At 41.0% G+C, this 20,742-nt stretch overlaps 1 protein-coding gene across 1 annotated transcript in view; it reads right to left on the bottom strand.

Annotated features, from left to right (window-relative positions):
- Window positions 1-226: 226 nt before the first annotated feature.
- PANX2 (pannexin 2) overlaps window positions 227-20,742 on the bottom strand; it is a 59,527-nt gene continuing 39,011 nt past the window's right edge. The window contains exons 3-4 of the mRNA XM_088455942.1: window positions 3,110-4,561; window positions 227-668 (exon numbers count right to left, since the gene is read on the bottom strand). Of these exons, the coding sequence (XP_088312068.1) occupies window positions 298-668; window positions 3,110-4,561 (1,823 nt within the window). The 3' untranslated portion in view covers window positions 227-297. The remainder of the gene's footprint in view (window positions 669-3,109; window positions 4,562-20,742) is intronic.

Raw genomic sequence — 20,742 nt, 5'->3', positions numbered from 1 at the left:
TACTTTGAGAAACATTGTTTATACTTTATAGTGTCAATCACTTATACCTGTCAAAGTTGGATATCCTGCCAAGTTTGAATGTAGACTAGTGTTTGCACATTGCATGAGTGTCATGCTACATTATCTAATAGAACCAATGTAATTTGTGCTTTACACAGCTGACTACATGGAAGAATCATCAGACCTCCCCAACAGTGATGAAAAAGCGAAACCTGCTGCTTGCATATTTAGAAGATAATGCCATTTGTCCATGCTCATGCAGTGAGCTTGCATGGTGGGGTGATGCAGCTATTACATCTAGTAATCTACTGAAGTAATTATGGCCCTAGGCTCTTCATAGGGGGCCAACATGACTTGCCTTGGTGGTATGACTGAAATGATCTCTGCTGGGTCAGGAGAAGATTGATCCCTATCTATCAGAGTAGTGACATTCTCATCCCGGTCTTCATATAAAGTGCTAATGTGGAGTAAAGGATGAGTGGGGTTACGGTTGAATACAGCCATTGGCTCAGGCTTGAGCTGGCTGAGTGAAACACTTGACGTGGAAACGGCTGCGCTAACCATATGACTTCCACACGTGAGAAACGTCCCCGAAACTGAAACGTCTCTACAACTCTCAGATAACGGATGATTTTCCTTCTCAATGATTTTTGTAGATTTTGATGTATCTAAAATAGAAGGAAAAAAATACAATTCAGATTTCTAGTAGAGTTTTTTATATTTTTTAAACAGGTATATCCTCTATCAAAATTCCCATACAGGCTGTTTTTGGCTAATACATTTATAACAATAGCCAATCTGTACATTACTGTGGGACTCATTTATCAGCTCCCAATTGTCATTTTTCAAACAGATGACAGTTGGGAGCTGACTGGCTGCAGCACCATTATCATACACAACAAGTTCTATCACTCATTGTGAGTGATAAAACTCATTGATAAATGATTCCCATATATGGTTTAATACTTTCTGAGTTTTTCACATTAAAAAAAATTATAATTTTATTATATCATAGTTTGAAAGCATTTGAAATGTGGGAAGCTGGGGTGCAGTACAAAACACACACACACACACACACACACACACACACACACATATATATATGTATATATATATATATATATATATATATATATATATATATATATATAAAACTGAATGCCAAAAGCTTTTTTCTCTACTACTTACTAATACTTAATTTACTCCTATTGCTTCTTTTTGCTTTACCTTTCTCAACCATCAGTAATAACAGTCATCGCAACGTGTGCTTGTGTGTCTGGGATTTAAGCCTGCAGACAAACATGAGAACTTTGTGGCTCCTACTCCATCACTAATTTTAAATTTTTAATCAGTTTTGTGTTAAGGACATTTTAGTTTAAAGTTGGACTTTTTATACTTAACTTACTACTACTACTACTACTAATAGTAATAATAATAATAATAATAATATTTATATAGCACTTTTCTCCATTAGGACTCATGGCGCTTAACCAGCAAGTGAGATATTTGTGTGCCGAAAATCAGAGTGGTAGTAAATTGTGATGTCAACAAATGCTTGTTGTAAGTAGTGATTAAAGGGAGGGTCTTGTCATTTGAATTCTGTAAACTCTGACTCCATCTAAAAAAATAATAATTGCACACCCTTCATTTCTGCACTTTCAACTCCCTACTCTAAGCCACCAAAATTCCACTTACTTACATCTAAGCATGCTATATTGAATTACCTTTTCAAATATGATGTGCTTTATGTCAATGAAATGTAAGATCTACTCATGATACAAACACTTTGGGGGAGATTTATTAAGTTCCAGGTTTATGGGAGGTTTGAAGCTGCTGTACATAACTAGCGATTTTACCCTCCAAACGGTACATTATCTAGTGTTTGGCGGAACTAAACACAAATTGAAGGATGGTGGCGTTCAGTTTTGAAATCGCATGTGGTTTATGAAAAACTGTCAGTACTAATGTAAAATGAAAACCCTCATGAATCTTCAATTCTGGGCTATACTACTGAGCATTGGTTTATGTCCTCTATCCATACCTAGAGATGCCCAGCAGAAAGCAAAGTAGCATTGGCCCTTATGCTACCCCTGGCTTGTGGGTATCATGGAAATAAAGATGAGTGACACTGTATGGTTTAAAATGATATGAGTGCCACCATATTGTTACGAAAAAAGGTCAATACCCCTGAGAAAGATCGTTCCTGATTGGCTGGCCATCTATGTATGCACCATAATTTTGTATCTGCAAATGTGTTATGTTGGAGCAAGAAAGAAAGAGTTTGTAGTTAAGCAATTATGCCAACCACTACACTACAGAACACCTTAGCAGATAATGGTCGCAACAAATTAGAACATAAAGTAAGGTGGCACTATTATTTACATTTACGTAACTCTTAATTACAATTATATTTACAGCACAACATTATTTACAGTTATATCTATGGGGAAACGTTGTGAGATATAAAATATATAGGGATTACTTTTATTAAATAAAGCCAATATTGGGGCACTCATCTCCTTTCTATTCAATACTCATCTTTATTACTCTGGTACCTAGAATCTAGAGGTATAAGCAGGGATGGACTGGGGCCTCGGATCGGCCCTGACATTAATTTTTGTGTGTGCTCCATAAGCGCTTGCGCTCGCGCAAAGAGGGTGTGGCCTCGCCACACTACCCGTCTCTCAGCATCCTGGCCGTTCAGTGCACGAGGAGGTAGAGTTGCTCAGCCAGATTTCAGTCCTGACTGGCCCATCAGGCCATCGGCCCTTCTGGCATTTTCCAGAAGTGATAGATGGCCAGTCCGTCTCTGGGTACAAGGAAGGGGTCCAATGATACTTTGGGCTGTGCATGTGTTTCTCTTTATACATGCTGACAAGCAGGATAGCCCAAACTGACTGTCAAAGCTACCTATTTTTTTTCCAGGCAGTATTCTTAATTAGAAGAAAAAAAAACAACAAAAAAAAACAACAATCTGGGTGGTGACATCTGTTTGAAAGTTAAAAACCACCCTGAAAAGCGATTACAGCTAGATAAATTCCCACATTTTTCTGACAATTTCCTCTAACTTTCTATGTAGCACCAACCATGGTACTTATGAAGGCCTTACCTTTTACTGTTGTTGAGACATGTATAATCACACTTTCCTTTTGGTTTAAGAAACCATTCTCTTGGCTTTCAGACATTGCAATAGGAGCAATGTCCTGTGCGTCTGGCTTTGGCTTTTTATTGCTAAGTACGTATGGCTGGACATCTAAAGAGAAGTGTCGGGTATGTTTCTTCTCATTGATGTTGCTTGCCATGGTGCTAGCGTCACTTTTCTGAGATATGGACTGTGATGAGGATTTGGAAGAAGCTTCTATAAGTGGAGTTATCAAGGTGTCTGTTGCAGTTTTCCGCCTCACTGGCTTTGGCTTTTCTGGCTTACTATTTTCAATCTTCATTATGGCTAATTGTTCCTTAAAGGGTTGGGGTAGAGGGTTGCTACTTGGAATCCACTTCATTTTCTTCCTAGGGCGCTTTATAACAAGCTGTTCATTGACATCAATATCTGCTGGATCTGCACTGGGATCAACTGTTTGAATTGCGCAATCCCGCATTGTGGGCGTGGCATCATAAGCCGACTGGGCTAAAGCTGCGAGTAGTTGGCGGACTACGTTGTCATACATCAGGTCACTTTCATTGGTAATGAAATCCAGGCGATTTAAGGATTTGATATGGTCACGATTTTCATTACAAAACATGGCAAGGATATTGATATCACAAAACTGTGATTTCTGCCACTGCTTTTTAGTCTTTATACCAACTTTGTTCAATTTGTCAAATATGAAATTGGACTTTCTTACAATGAAGAGGTGTATTAAATTTACAAGAATTATTAAGTTCATTAAACTAAGAAGGAAAATATCAACTGAAGCAATGATTCTTTGGAGCTGGACAGATGGCAACTTGCAATTTACCCTTATATGTAATTTTGAGCTGCTGGTTTTAAGATGGGGCTCTCCTAGTGCACATGTGAATTCATTCTGCTTCTGGGTTGCATAATAGGTGCTTAAGTAACTGATTGGTATGATGCTTAAAAATATAATGAGCAAATGTCTAGCTAAGTATAGTTTGGCTAAAAAATTACTCCGACCTCGTCTTTCCAGATACTTTTCAAAGAGATTCTGTTCAGGACTTTTTTCCTTTTCTGCATTTTCTATAATTTCCCGCTTTTCTCTTTCAGTTATACCAGGACCCTTTGACTGAATTTGCTTTTCGATTTTGGGTGCCCGTCCCTCTGCTGCTCGGTGGTAGCAGTTGTCAATTTCTTGAAGTAGAAAGTTCAACTCTGAAGTTAATCTCGTTGAGGCAAGGAACTCCCATCCCAGGGCAGGAATATACATGATTCCAGCGAAGGCCAGAAGAGCATATGGAAGAAACTTGTGCTCAAACAGTGAAGGCCATTGACTGGCATTGACTCCCGGTAGAGCATCTTTAAGTTCTGTCCAGCAATATCCCCTGGCATACAAGGCTTGGTCCCGGGTGAAGTTGTGTGGTGTGTAGCAATATATAGGCTCCTCTGTATAACAGAGAGAAAAGTCACTGCTGTGGGTTTAACCTACAAAGGAAGCTCTGAAAAATAAATACATTTATAGTGATAGAATATTTTGGTTACCTGGAAATTAAATAAGATTCTTGGCCACACAATGTGACATCTATGTACAGCATATATTAACCTAGCCAGAGGCACAATCAATATGCAAGACACAGAAATTCTTTTTTTCAGATATAACAGAATATGTAATATTATTTAAGGGGGTTGGTAGGTAATATTGACATTCAGAATGTCGATATTCAATATGTCAACACCATAAGGTAAACATGGTCTAAATGTTGAGAATCAGGATGTTGATCTGTCCAATATGTCAATATTATGGCTATAGATAGTCAGGATGTTGACACTCATGTTTTAGCCTAAGCCTAACTCCAATTGACACCTAACCCTAAACCTTATTTCATGTGTCAATATTCTGATTGCTGACATTCATAAAGGCAACATGTTTAGCATGTCGACATTTTTAATGTTGAAATGTAAAGTATCAACATTCTGACCATGCCAACATTGTGGTGTTGACATTTTGAATGTTGACTTGCTGACTATATCCCATACTTGCCAACTCTCCCTCATTGTCAGGGAGACTCCCTGAAATAGTAGCAATCTCCCTGTCTCCCTGAAGAGTCTAGCAATCTCCCTCATTTCATCCTTACCCCCATTATGAAGCTGTTATATAAAAAAAACAGAGATATATACATTCAAATGGGATCATTAGTGTCACTTCCTTGCATTGGTTATTATAAGGCACAATGATCCCTATGAATTTCTGAAAATCATTAGTGTGTTTTCATCAACAAACAGATCTTACTAACTGCTTTTGGGCTGGTTTACATTTAGATGTAAGTCAGTATTAGGACACGCCTCTCAGATTTATCAGTACACGCCCACTGTAACACCCGCTCATAGGTGCTGCTTTCACAATCTCCCTGAAATGCTTCTTCAAAAGTAGGCAAGTATGCTATATCCTCATTTAAGTTAATGACCTTCAAAGGAAGCTACATCGTGATTTGTAATGCTGCCCATATGCACAATGTTTACTACAATCTCATATCTCTGCAATAGTGCACACTTACTGTACCATCATCTCCTTTATGACCCATGCTCAGGCTATATCTAGAATTACTGTACCTTCTCCTTTATGACCCATGCTCAGGCTATATCCAGAATTACTGTACCCTCTCCTTTATGACCCATGCTCAGGATATATTCACACTTACTGTACCCTCTCCTTTATGACCCATGCTCAGGCTATATCCAGAGTTACTGTACCCTCTCCTTTATGACCCATGCTCAGGCTATATCCACACTTACTGTACCTTCCATTCTATGACCCTCATTCAGGCTATATCCACACTTACAGTACCCTCTCCTTTATGACCCATGCCCAGGATATACCCACAATTCCTGTACCCTCTCCTTTATGACCCATGCTCAGGATATATCCACACTTACTGTACCATCTCCTTTATGACCCATGTTTAGGATATATTCACACTTACTGTACCCTCTCCTTTATGACCCATGCCCAGGATATACCCACAATTCCTGTACCCTCTCCTTTATGACCCATGCTCAGGATATATCCACACTTACTGTACCATCTCCTTTATGACCCATGTTTAGGATATATTCACACTTACTGTACCTTCTTACCTTCTCCTTTATGACCCATACTTAGGATATATTCACACTTACTGTACCTTCTCCTTTATGACCCATGCTCAGGATATATTCACACTTACAGTACCTTCTCCTTTATGACCCATGTTTAGGATATATTCACACTTACTGTACCTTCTTACCTTCTCCTTTATGACCCATACTTAGGATATATTCACACTTACTGTACCTTCTTACCTTCTCCTTTATGACCCATACTTAGGATATATTCACACTTACTGTACCTTCTCCTTTATGACCCATGCTCAGGATATATTCACACTTACAGTACCTTCTCCTTTATGACCCATGCTCAGCGTATATTCACACTTACTGTACCTTCTGCTTTATGACCCATGCTCAGGATATATTCACACTTACTGTACACTCTCCTCTATGACCCATGCTCAGGATATATTCACACTTACTGTACCATCTCCTTTATGACCCACACTCAGGATATATCCACACTTACTGTACCCTCTCCTCTATGACCCATGCTCAGAATATATTCACACTTACTGTACCATCTCCTTTATGACCCATGCTCAGGCTATATTCACACTTACTGTACCCTCTCCTTTATGACCCATGCTCAGGCTATATCCACACTTACAGTACCCTCTCCTTTATAACCCATGCTCAGGATATACCCACACTTCCTGCACCCTCTCCTTTATGACCCATGCTCAGGATATATTCACACTTACAGTACCTTCTCCTTTATGACCCATGCTCAGGATTAATTCACACTTACTGTACCCTCTCCTTTATGACCCATGTTCAGGCTATATTCACACTTACTGTACCCTCTCCTTTATGACCCATGCTCATGATATATTCACACTTACTGTACCCTCTCCTTTATAACCCATGCTCAGGATATACCCACACTTCCTGCACCCTCTCCTTTATGACCCATGCTCAGGATATATTCACACTTACAGTACCTTCTCCTTTATGACCCATGCTCAGGATTAATTCACACTTACTGTACCCTCTCCTTTATGACCCATGTTCAGGCTATATTCACACTTACTGTACCCTCTCCTTTATGACCCATGCTCATGATATATTCACACTTACTGTACCCTCTCCTTTATGACCCATGCTCATGCTATATCCACACTTACTGTACCTTCCATTCTATGACCCTCGTTCAGGCTATATCCACACTTACAGTACCCTCCCCTTTATGACCCATGCTCAGGATATACCCACACTTCCTGCACCCTCTCCTTTATGACCCATGCTCAGGATATATCCACACTTCCTGTACCCTCTCACTTATGACCCATGCTCAGGATATATCCACACTTACTGTACCCTCTCCTTTATGACCCATGCTTAGGATATATTCACACTTACTGTACCCTCTCCTTTATGACCCATGCTCAGGATATATTCACACTTACTGTACACTCTCCTTTATGACCCATGCTCAGGCTATATTCACACTTACTGTACACTCTCCTTTATGACCCATGCTCAGGCTATATACACACTTACTGTACTATCTCCTTTATGACCCATGCTCAGGCTATATCCACAGTTACTGTACCTTCTCTTTTATGACCCATGCTTAGGATATATTCACACTTACTGTACCCTCTCCTTTATGACCCATGCTCAGGCTATATTCACACTTACTGTACCCTCTCCTTTATGACCCATGCTCATGCTATATCCACACTTACTGTACCTTCCATTCTATGACCCTCGTTCAGGCTATATCCACACTTACAGTACCCTCCCCTTTATGACCCATGCTCAGGATATACCCACACTTCCTGCACCCTCTCCTTTATGACCCATGCTCAGGATATATCCACACTTCCTGTACCCTCTCACTTATGACCCATGCTCAGGATATATCCACACTTACTGTACCCTCTCCTTTATGACCCATGCTTAGGATATATTCACACTTACTGTACCCTCTCCTTTATGACCCATGCTCAGGATATATTCACACTTACTGTACACTCTCCTTTATGACCCATGCTCAGGCTATATTCACACTTACTGTACACTCTCCTTTATGACCCATGCTCAGGCTATATACACACTTACTGTACTATCTCCTTTATGACCCATGCTCAGGCTATATCCACAGTTACTGTACCTTCTCTTTTATGACCCATGCTTAGGATATATTCACACTTACTGTACCCTCTCCTTTATGACCCATGCTCAGGCTATATTCACACTTACTGTACCCTCTCCTTTATGACCCATGCTCAGGATATATTCACACTTACTGTACCCTCTCCTTTATGACCCATGCTCAGGCTATATTCACACTTACTGTACCCTCTCCTTTATGACCCATGCTCAGGCTATATTCACACTTACTGTACCCTCTCCTTTATGACCCATGCTCAGGCTATATTCACACTTACTGTACCCTCTCCTTTATGACCCATGCTCAGGCTATATTCACACTTACTCTACCATCTTCTTTATGACCCATCTTCAGGCTATATTCACACTTACTGTACCCTCTCCTTTATGACCCATGCTCAGGATATATTCACACTTACTGTACTATCTCCTTTATGACCCATGCTCAGGCTATATCCACACTTACTGTACCTTCTCCTTTATGGCCCATACTCCGGCTATATTCACACTTACTGTACCCTCTCCTTTATGACCCATGCTCAGGATATATGCACACTTATTGTGCCCTCTCCTTTACTACCCTTCTACTGATTATATAACACTTACTGTACCTTCTCCTTTATGACCCATGCTAAGGCTATATTCACACTTACTGTACCCTCTCCTTTACTCCTGATGTCCAGGATATGTCAACAATTTTTCTACTCTCTCCTTTACTCCCAAGGTTCAGGCTATGTTCATAGTTACTCTTCCCTCTCATTTACTCCTGATTTCCTGGCTATTTTCACTTTGGGCCTGATTCAGAGATGGACGCTAATGCGATCACAGCTGCGATTTCGTATGCAACACAGCAGCAAAAATATACTAATGCCTGCAAAGATCACCCAAGCATAAGGACGCCCACTGCTGACTTCTTACCTGCCTGCGATGCTGCATACCTGTGTAAATATCAGTAACATCACCATACATCTGCGGTCATCTTGGCCTTACGCCAACGTTTGACCTGCCGTAGTCTTGGGAACTCTTCAGACACACAGAGCTGTGCATGCACTCGCAGTGGCTAATTTGTGAACACCCATGTGATGGCATTTAAACGGACAGATACGTCTGCATTTTTCAGACCACCCCCTGTCACCAGCCCAAACGCTGACAACCTGTCACTCACTCTTCGACAGATTCCTATGTGCATCCGTGATCGCAGTGCAATCTTTGCGCACTCACACTCACTCGCTTGATTGCGTGCGTAAGCGCCTTTGCATCCGTCTCTGAATCAGGTCTGCCCTGTCCTTCACTCCCTATGTTCATGCTATGTTCATGGTTGGATTTGTAGAGAAGCCATGTAGGCCCAGACCTAAGATTTCAAAGTTTCAGGCCAACATTCTGCTGATATAATTTATCTTTATTTTTCTCATGGATTCATTTGTTATATTAATAATATAATATTTGCATGTTCAAAACATTCAAACATGGGCTCAATTCATTTTTATTTGTTTCTGTGAATTTAGGGCCTGATTCAGAGCCGCTCGTAAGCGGCCGCTCGTTCGTTCCAAGCGATGTTTGCACAACTGCGCATGCGTACGGATCGTAATACGCATGCGCGAACCAGTCAGTGCGGCCGAAAATCGTTTGTTCGCTAAATAGCGAATGCCTGCTATTTTGAGTGACAGGAGGAGGCGTATGTGGGTGGTAACAGGGGAAGGTGCTTGAAAACGGGGAGTGGAGATCAGAACGCAGGCGTGCTTAAAGGTCAAAACGGGCGTTTTATGGGTGTGCATAATTAATACAGCAGCGTCATTGACCACGTCACTGGGTTATTTTATAGTCAGAACTGCTCGCAAGATTGTGGTAGGAAAAACCAACCACAAGAATAGCGAGCAGTTCATACGCTGGTCGATGTACTCGATTAATCTAATAAATAGCGGACATGACGTAGGATGCGAGCGGCCAGGGGGCGTAGTTATCCAAAAAACAACCGCATGTTTTGTACGCTCGTTCAGACCTAGAGGCGTGAACAGACCGCAAAGAGCGAACGGTTCATTTGAATAGCCACCCCTTTTTTCTGAACGAGCGAGCGCAAATAGCGTCCGGCTCTGAATCAGGCCCTTAGTTTATACAAATGGGGTGCAGTGAGGGTTGGAATGTTAACTATAATGTGGGGAGTGTGGCAAAGAAAAAGTGGGCCAGAGACTGGCCGAAAACAAATAAAATGTAAAAATTGGCTTAGCTGCAGTATGTCCACAGCCCTTATTCTTTATTTTTTATATAAGATTTTTTTTGACACAAAGTAAGGCATACATAAAACAACACATAAGTGGATTGTAGGTACAGAAAAACAAATAATTACTCCTACAATAAGAGCCAGGAATGGTGACTCACAGGAAGTTTCCCTGATAATGATAATTACTAAACAGGACACACAAATGACCAAGGACTAAAGATGTTATATGAAACACTCAAAAAAACCAAAATATACATGGCAAAAATGTATTGGACAGTAGACTAAAGCTGCCCATACAAGGTGCGATGAAGCAGCCGATCCGACTGATTGGTGCAATTTGGCTGCTACACCGCACCATGTATGGGCCTGATGTCGGCCCAAGCACGCTCCCATGGTCGTACTGCAAAAACCAGTCAATCAGGGGATGCAATGTGCGATCCATACAGCGCTATGCGGTTGAGGCAGGGGGAGCCGGCATATCGGGCGGTCGGCCACCTGATCACACTGAGTGTGGGAACCGCCAGATACGTCGGACGTTGGATCCCCTGTCGCCTCGCACGGTGCTATCGTACCGTGTATGCCTGGCTTAACATGATAGCTAAAAGGCTGAGCCTCCGTCAAGAACAGTTAGGTTGTACCATGTCGTCAGCTGAAAACTATGTTTAAGAGCTGATTTCATATCAGGTGACAGAGTTTGTACATAAGGTAACCAGACCAATAACAATTTCTCAGCTATCCCTTCTTTATCTATGGATGTGGCTGTCCAGTCCATTGAGAATTTGCATCCTAGCTTTTACCATATGTGGAAGTTCCAGATTGGGGAACACATCTTTCCATTTAGCCAATCCCCCTGAAATTTTAGATATGTCTATAGTAGGGCAGGCAAATTTGTATATAAAAGTGGAAGAGAGAGATTCCCTAGGCCAGAGGTGGAGTGAACCATCTAGACTACAGTGTGTATCCCCATCAGTGAGCAGTTGCAAAGTTGTATTGAGATAGCTCATCACTTGTAGGTAAGGAAAGAGCGGGATAATCAAATTCGGAAATTTGCTTTGTAACTGACTGAGTGTATGTTGTAGCGTTCCAATGTCCACTAGCTGATATAATTATTTCAAACCATGAAGAGACCAAGCTCTTACATAATATGAAGACCGACAACCGGGGAAGGAGGCAATTCCCACCAATGGAAGAAAAAGATTGTATTAGAGATAGTTTCAAAAGGGAATGGAGCTGAATCCAGGTCCTGCACGTCGTGGCCAATAGTATTACTTATTATTATTATTACCAGTTATTTATATGGCGCACACATATTCTGCAGCGCTTTACAGAGAATAGTTGGCCATTCACATCAGTCCCTGCCCCAGTGGAGCTAACAATCTATGTTCCCTACCACATGCACACACATACACACTAGGGTTAATTTTTGTTGGGAGCCAATTAACCTACCAGTATATTTTTGGAGTGTGGGACGAAACCGGAGCACCCGGAGGAAACCCACGCAAGCACAAGGAGAATATACAAACTCTGCACAGTTAGGGTCGTGTTGGGAATGAAACCCACAACCTCAGTGCTATGAGGCAATAATGATAACCATTACACCGTCTGTGCTGCCCGATAGTAGGTTGTCTTTAATGTCTAGTGGGAAAGTGGTCGGATGAGTATGCAGCAGTGCTACTAGGTTCAGTTCTGGACTAGAAGCCTGTTCCAACCAATAGTTTGTGTAGTTGTTCACAGCCCTTAAATCACAGTAATGTCAACCTAGCCAATGACTTTCTGAATTAACTAAACTAGGCTTAATTGATTACATTGTAAAAGTCTTGTTTTATTTTATTTAAGTAGTGTTAATAATAATAATGAGAATACTTGACCATAGTTTAGTCAGATACTGTAGTCTGTTGTATATACACACAGGTGCAAATGTTCCAACCCAGAAATATCTGTAATAATATAACATGGTACACTTGGAGACAGGGATTAACATTACAGTAATTAACACAGATATGGGCAGGTATATTATAACATGTATTGAATGAATTAGAAACTGCCACAATAAGCTTTGCCCCCGTGCTGGTTGTAATTTACTACTTTGATGTTAACTCCTGTCCCCCTCATTGGCCAGGGCAAAGTACTGCCAAAATCTCTGGAGGAGGAGATCCCACCTATGACCATACAACAGTCCCCTGCATAACATGGATCATTTTTTCATATCTGATGCCATTAGTTTAAACCTGTCCTCAGACCTCACAAGCAGTTAATGTTTTGTAGATCTTCTGAATTAAATATTATACAACAAAATAATATTTCCGTTCTGTGAACAGATCCATAAAACATACACTCCTGGTGATGACTGAAGATGAATTTGGGAACTACTGATTCTTTTATTTAAAAGATACAGAACACAGTTTACATCTAAATATAATTTGATATACTTTCAAAGATATAATAATGGACATAGTATTTATTTAAGCAAACAGATATTTAAATGTTGTTGGTCTTTCCTAAACAATTGTGGCAAAAATGTAATTATAATTAAACACAGATGGTAGAGAACTCAATTATTATTCTGTACATGAAAATGTCACAAAGCCATACGTAGTTTCAAGAAATAATATACAAGCTAGAGAGCTGTGCCATCTGTTAAATCACAAAGGATATCCTAGTGGAAATAAAATTAAGTTATATATTTTATTAGCATGCTATTTTCGGTTCTAATGAGCTGAATGCCTGGAACTGTAAACCAATTTGCAAAACCTTTTTTATTGAAACATACTTACACATCAAGGGCTAAATATACATTTCTTGGTGGTTTTGAAATGGTATGATTTACTAACCTCCAAACTGACGCAAAACCGCCGGATTCTGCCACTTTACAAATCGCCACATTACACATCTCTATCCTTATCTTTTCCATGTAAAGAATATAAATCAACAAATTTATGAACCTGTAGATTAGCAACCTTCTGGAAATGCTGCTAGAAAAGCCTTCAGGAAAAAAAGGTAGTGTTCACACTGCCCCTTTGTGGAGTTTTGGCAGCCGAACTGGTGTGCTGCCCATACTTGAGTCATTGTGCTGAATTCCATGTTGAAGTTTGTCTAGTTGTTTTAGTTGAGGGGGCATCTCCTACATACACATATTCACTAGGGCATCTAACTGAAGTACAGATGGAGTTCTTAATTTGTTATAAGTACAGACGAGGTTGACATAAGGCGGTGCATAAATAATATAAAGGGTCACAAGAGCTTACAGTCAATAGGGTGGGGGTAATGCGGAGACAAGACTGAAAACTAGTAGGATTAGAACATACAGAGGAAGTAATATCAGGTGGGGGTAAGATAGGCTTTGAAGGATTGAACGTTAGGGAAAAATTTTGTCAGAAGAGATAGGGAGTTCCATTAGTGGGGAGAAATATGGAAAGTCTTGAAGAGGGCATCAGGGAGCATATATCATGTCAAGGTCAGAGATGTATGAAGGTAAGGAATTAGTGAGGGCTTTGAAGGTGATGTGAGAAGCTTAAATGTAAATTTTGGAGGAAATGGAGAGTCATTGCAGGGATTTGCAGAGAGATGCCTTGTGGAGAGGCAAAAGAGGTAGATCAGTCTAACTGCAGATGGATTGCAGAGGGGAAAGATGGATAGTAGAAGGCAGCAAATACCAAGAGAAAGGTTAAGCATATTGGTAATTTCCTGAGTGAACAAAGGATAATTTTTGACAGTGGTTCAAAGGAGAGGTAACAAAGTAGCACCAGGGACTGGATGTATATTGTGAAATTGAGAATGGATTCAAGTATGACTCCAAAGGGAAATTACTTGGGGGACAGGGAAGAGTGTAGAGTTGTTAACTATGAGAGACAATTTAGGAGGGAAAGGGACACAATGAAAGGAGGGGGGGGTATCTCCATATTGGACATGTTGTAATTTAGGAAATGTTGGGAAAATCAAGTGGGTATGGAAGAGTGACAGTTGGAGAACTGGCATAACACAGAAGAAGAGAGATCAGGGAAAGAGAGATAGAGTTGTGGATGTCGAATGGATATTCTATCTTACAGAGAGAAGAGATATAAAGATAAATAAGTAGAGAACATAAAGCAGAGCCTTAAGTAACCTCAAAAGATAGAGACATAAAGTATCTTGCAGATTATTATGTTACTATCTGTATTCCGGCATTCATGTGCATCCCTGTGGATGGAAATGAAAGGGAAAAGGTTGTGAATGGATGCAAGTTACATGCAGACAGATCTGACAATCCAGAGATGATGAGATGAGGTTGGGAGGATTACAGGTATGTGGTGGGTGAAGACTTTTGTAGAAAGAATGTCAATAGATAGTAATAATTGTGCATGTTCTGGGGTTGGGGCAAATAGTAATCAGCAATCAGGAGGAGGAATTGGAAGAGGATAAAGTAATAGATATATGTGGGTAAGAGGGTAGTTGTAGTTAGTGCAGAATAGGCAATGATGAGAGTGCAGGGAGCTGAACATTTGAAGCATATGGTTAGACGAATGAGCCAAAACAGGGCAAAGGAGGTGCAGTAGTAAATTATGAGATTCCGCCCTGTGCACTTCCCGCCCCCCAAAATTGTAACAACACTATGTCACGTTGAAAGAGCTTGAAGTCAGGACCAGGGTGCAGTTGAGCATCCTAAGGACCTGCTGAGCGGATCTCTAGGCTGCAGATTGCTGTCTCTAGCACCCTGTAAGCCAAATGCTGGTTCCATGGGGGAGGGACGATGTCACTCCCTAGACTCTACATCCTGGATGGCAGCAACATTTGCCAACCTCTTATTATGGCCATGAGAGATTATTAGGAAAGCCATGATGAATAACAAAAGTTGAGAACGTTTTAGGGAAGGAGGATGCAAGGTAAAGAGCTTATATGGATTATAAGGTGAGGTCCCATACAGCAAACAAAAAATGTTACAAAACATTGTGGTAAAGCATTTGTAAGAAGACGGTTTGCAAACTGTTCAACAGGGAGAGTCCAGGCAATGCACAAAGAAGGGGCATGAGGTTGAGGGAGTTTTTTTAGATGCTAGAAACATAAAGCAATAAACCTTAGAAAAACTGAATCTGTGACCACTAAAAATGTTGCCTTTTATTGTCTGTTAGTGTGCTTAGTTCATGCTAACCTTAGAAACATCAACCTGTGAAAATGATGGATTAAGAGGTCTAGATAAATAGATAACTGGTGATCCACTCATTTATTAATACCTTACAACTTTTTAAGTTGGTGAATCAGAAAAAATGTGCACGCACTCCCATGCATGGGAATGCTGCATGGCCAGGCAACACAGGGGCATAAGCAGAACTTCCTACACAATGGACTGCCTCTTGTCCCTTTCTCCTCCTCTAAAAGCATGTTTGAATGTCCCCTTTATAGCAGAGCAGTAGTAAACAGGATATACCTTCCATTCTTCAGTCCCATGGACGGTGACACATAGCCCCTTAAAACATTAGATATTTACTAATTGGGGGAAGAATTTTGAGCTATGTGTAGATGCATTGTTCTTTGCTTGTAAGAAGCTCCATGACTTCATTTATAACCTGTTCTGGTGGAAATTTACCATCAACCATTAATAACAATCCTGCATAAACCCCTCCACTCTGCCTCAGTCCACAGGAGCTCCATCTTACTGATGCACTCTTCCCATTCTTATGCTGCTGATAATAATGACCTCAATGTCATGGAGTTTGATGTTCTGTCATCCAGGAATTTGGAGGAGGTCCACAATGCCATTCTTAAGGATGACCTGTGCCAATTCCTAACTTATATTGTCCTAACTGGCTAGTCTTCTTCTTCCAGGAAGTTACTTCACGATCTCAAATCATTCTTTGCCATGCGTGATGAGTCCACCTACTCTAATGGAGTTCTCTTGTGAGGTCAACAGGTTGTCATTCCTCATGCCTTACAGAACTTTTATGACAACCAAGTTTATCAAGGGAACCCTGGGTGTGAAGCAGCCAAGTGCAGGGCTAAGAATGCCCTGTTCTGGCCCTCTATATCTGATGATATTGAGTAGGCTGTTGATGCTTGTATAGTATAGTAAAAATATTTCCAGCGCATACCACACTTATATATTAATAAAAAGAGGAACTTAGGTGTTTAAAAAATATTTATTTCTAAAAATAGGGATAATGTCAATATCAACAATAATAATTAACTTTTGGATTAGCTAATACCGGTATACATACACAGACAAACTAACAAAATGCACATACAACAAATAACATAAATACGTTTTATAACATCAATGGTGTGCACTAGCGGGCCTCCTGTTAAACATTTTGGTGGTAGATAGTGGGATCTCCCTCGTATTAGAGTCCAACGGTATATTGTGTGCAAGTTCTTTCAGTTATAAACTTTGGTAAATAACTTGTATAATTCTACAGAGAATACACCTCTGAAGTTTTACTCACCCAATATCCATGACTTAGGCCCGTATTCAATTTGGAGCGAAAAGTCCATTTCGGGACTTTTCGCCGTTATCGCTGGTTTTGGGTGTGAAAAAGTATCGCACTCGTCCCAGCTTATCCTGGTGTTCAATTCCAAATGGTCGAAAATGGGACCTGGCGAAACTGAAATTGGCGAAAAGTTCTGTCAGTTTGGGGAAATCAGCCTGACACCCCCCAAAAGATGCACTGACATGGCGGATCACTATGTGTACCCCCGAATAGCCCTGCTGAAGGTATGTGGGGTCTTTAAACGGTCTCAATAGGTGCTGTTTTGTGTTTTTAAGAAGGTGGTGAAGAATAGCATTTAGGAGTTTTTTTTGGGCAAAATAAGTAGTCCCATCAAATTTGGGGTACATGAAAATGGGTACTAGCATATTTTGAATTTGCTAATGTGACGTTTTTAAAAAAGTGAAAAATGCACATGCCGCAAACACCTGCAATAAAAAAAAAACACCTGCCGCATACTTGGGGACCCCCTGGAGTCTATTTCAATAGTTTTCAAGTTTGTCCCCCAAACTTTGTTTTTTTTCGCCCCCAAACCAAAGTATTTTTTTGGGGTATCCGAAGGTACTTTTTAAAAATGTTTGGACACAGATTACCTTTAGGGAACTGTCCAAGGGCTGCAGGGTGGTTTTAGGAAGTCTGCACCCCAAAACCCCAATTCTGCACTTTTTCTCGCCACCTGTGATACTTTTTGCCGGGTCTTATGCATTGACTTTTCGCACTGGCGAAAAGTCGGGCTAATTGAATACGGGGATAACTGAAATCGGCGAAAATTACGTCATCAGCGAAAAAGTATTGCTGAAACTGACTTTTCGCTTCTAATTGAATACGGCCCTTATGGTGCATACACACGGTCAGATTTTTCCTTCAGATATGAACGATAACGATTCAAAAATCGTTCAGTCGTTCATATCTGAAGGAAAATCTGACATATCTGACATGCCTGAACGATGGACGATCAACGATGCGCGTTCCCGTTTGTCAGATAACGATATCTGACATCTGATGGGTTTGCAGTCAGACTTGGACGATTCCATTCATTTTAATGCAGTCAAAAATCGTTCAATCGTTCAAATCGTTCAAAACTTTGGTAAAATCGTTCAAATCGTTCAATTGTTCAGTCGTTCATCTGACAAATCTGACAAATCTGACCGTGTGTACGCTCCATTAGTCTGTAAATGTCCACTGCACGGTCTGGTGTATATCTTCCAGTTGTTCAGCTACAGATTTGATGGCTGAAGATAATATTCCCCCTGTTGGGGTCCAGACTTCTTGGTAGTACAATGGGTCGAGTGGAGAGTCTGCTGGCAAACTTACCTGTGCTGATGAGTGTGGTATTCCCCGTCAACGTCGTATCGATTAGCTCCTATCAACGTGTTTCACCTGACTGAGCAGACTTCTTCAGGATATTGATCGATTCTCCACTGCGCTGTTCTTATATCACCCTGGGATTCTCTTATTAGCGTCAGTGATGTAATTGCTACCTTTGATCTGGTTCTGGTGTTATCCTCCGCTCATTCTTTTTGTAGGGTATGTATTTTGTTTCTTAATGAGGTGTTAATATAGCTGTCTACCATTTGTACTGAGGACAACATATAACACTAATACCCCTTTCACATCGCCAAAATAACCCGGGTTATTCCCGGGTTGTTGCCTGGACGACCCTGGTTGACGTGATTTTTAAATGTACCAAAATGAATAACCTGGGTCGACTGACCCGGTATTTCAACCCGGGTTAAAAGGAGGGTTAAACACGGGTCAGACCCGAGTTATTTGGCTCTTAAATGGTACAGACCCGGATATTCGATCCGGGTCTGAGAAAATAGTGCTGATTGGCTTTTTCCAGTCAGCTGACAAGCCTGTACACAGAGCACATGTCTCTGTATTTACATTACTGTCCTGCACTGCACACTTTGGGGAAAGGCAGCTAATAATAAGCTATATACAGACAGCACAGTGTACTATACTGTACTTTACTTTCATTGGAGGAATCATGGCAAACTGGAGTGATGAAGAAGTTATGGAGTTGCTGCGGATCAGGGGTGAGGAAGAAATATGTAAACAGATAACTGGCACTGTCAAGGATGCGATAACTTACCGCAACTTCAGCAAAATGTGTGCATCTGTGACATGTGATCTGTCGGCCATGATTGCTGCACTGCAAGCACTCCCCAGCCCCTCCTTTTTCTTTACTGAAAACGTTATCATAATTGCGAGCCAATAAAATCCTTTAAAAATGACATCACACTGTTTTAACATGGGCAACCCGGGTTGAGTTAAAAGGCACCAAATATGCAATAACCCGGGAATAACCCGGGTTATTAAGGCGATGTGAAAGGCCCTGACCCGGGTCTGACCTGCGTCGGACCCGGGTTCAAAACCCGGGTCTGACCCGTGTTTGTGATGTGAAAGGGGTAGTGACATATAGTTGCATAATTGAATAATTAGTTGAGATAGTCAGACTTTTAGTAATAGTCCCTTGAAAAAGAATTGAAGTACTAAAGGCAAACGTATAACATATAGTAACATATTTGCATTTTTAAATAGTTAATTTGATAGTCGTATTTTTAGTGATAGTCTCCACATGTAAAAGAAAAGTGGCTATAAGTTATAAATGGTATTTCATATCATATACTTCTACAACCTGTTGCATAAAAATCTTTCGGACAAAGCCAACAATTATATTTATATCTCTCTCCTGTTGCTTCTATTAGCTGGTGACATATCACCATATCCAGGCCCAACCCACATACCACACCCACAACAAACTATAAATCCAGCTAACCTCATAAACATTGTGTGCCTCCCTTCACCATCCAAGTCACTAAAATGTGCCTTATGGAATGCACGTTCTGTCTGCTACAGGCTTGCCGACATTTAGCTCCCTCCTTCAGGGCTTACAGGGCTGGGTGCGTGACGTGGCCAAAGGGGGCGGGGCCTGGCACATGATGCTGCATTGGGGGCGGAGCATGCGGCGTGACAGCACAATTGTGTCATCGTGGCTCCACCCCCTCTTCACAATGACATTTCTCACACACCACCAGGCCTGGTAATTGTAAAGGAGGTGGGGTAGGAATATTACTCTCCCAATCTTTCGCATACACAGTTCTTCCACAGGTACCTTCACTCACATTTACATCATTGAAGTACATTCTATCAGGACTTTCACCCCTTTATCTCTGCGAGTTGCTGCTATCTATCGCCCACCTGGGCCACCTTAACAATTTCTGGAACACTTTTCTGCCTGGCTCCCTCACTTTCTATCCTCAGACATCTCCACCATCATTATGGGTGATTTCAATATCCCCATTGACAGTCCACAATCTCCTCATGCCTCCAAACTACTCTCTTTAACCTCCTCTCTTGGCCTCTCCCAATGGACTAACTCCTCTACTCATCAGGAGGGCCACTGCCTTGATCTTGTATTCACCAGACTATGCTCAGTTTCTGATTTCACTAATGCTCCTTTCCCTCTCTCAGATCACAACCTTATTACCTGCACACTCTCCTCCATTACATCAACGTCATTGAAATCAACCAAACCTAAACCTAAAACTTGCAGAAATATTAATGCTATTAACCTTCAACAACTATCTACCTCTCTACAACAACAACTTTCACCAATGTCTACATTCACTTCTCCTGAGACTGCTGCATCACACCTAAACCAGATTCTAGAAAAAGCCCTTGAT

This window comes from Taudactylus pleione, unplaced genomic scaffold, assembly GCF_031769625.1.
Source record: "Taudactylus pleione unplaced genomic scaffold, aTauple2 ptg000041l, whole genome shotgun sequence".
In the NCBI taxonomy this organism is placed as follows: Eukaryota; Metazoa; Chordata; class Amphibia; order Anura; family Myobatrachidae; genus Taudactylus; species Taudactylus pleione.
Note: the sequence above shows the minus strand (reverse complement) of the source record. Positions and strands in the feature narration are given on the sequence as shown.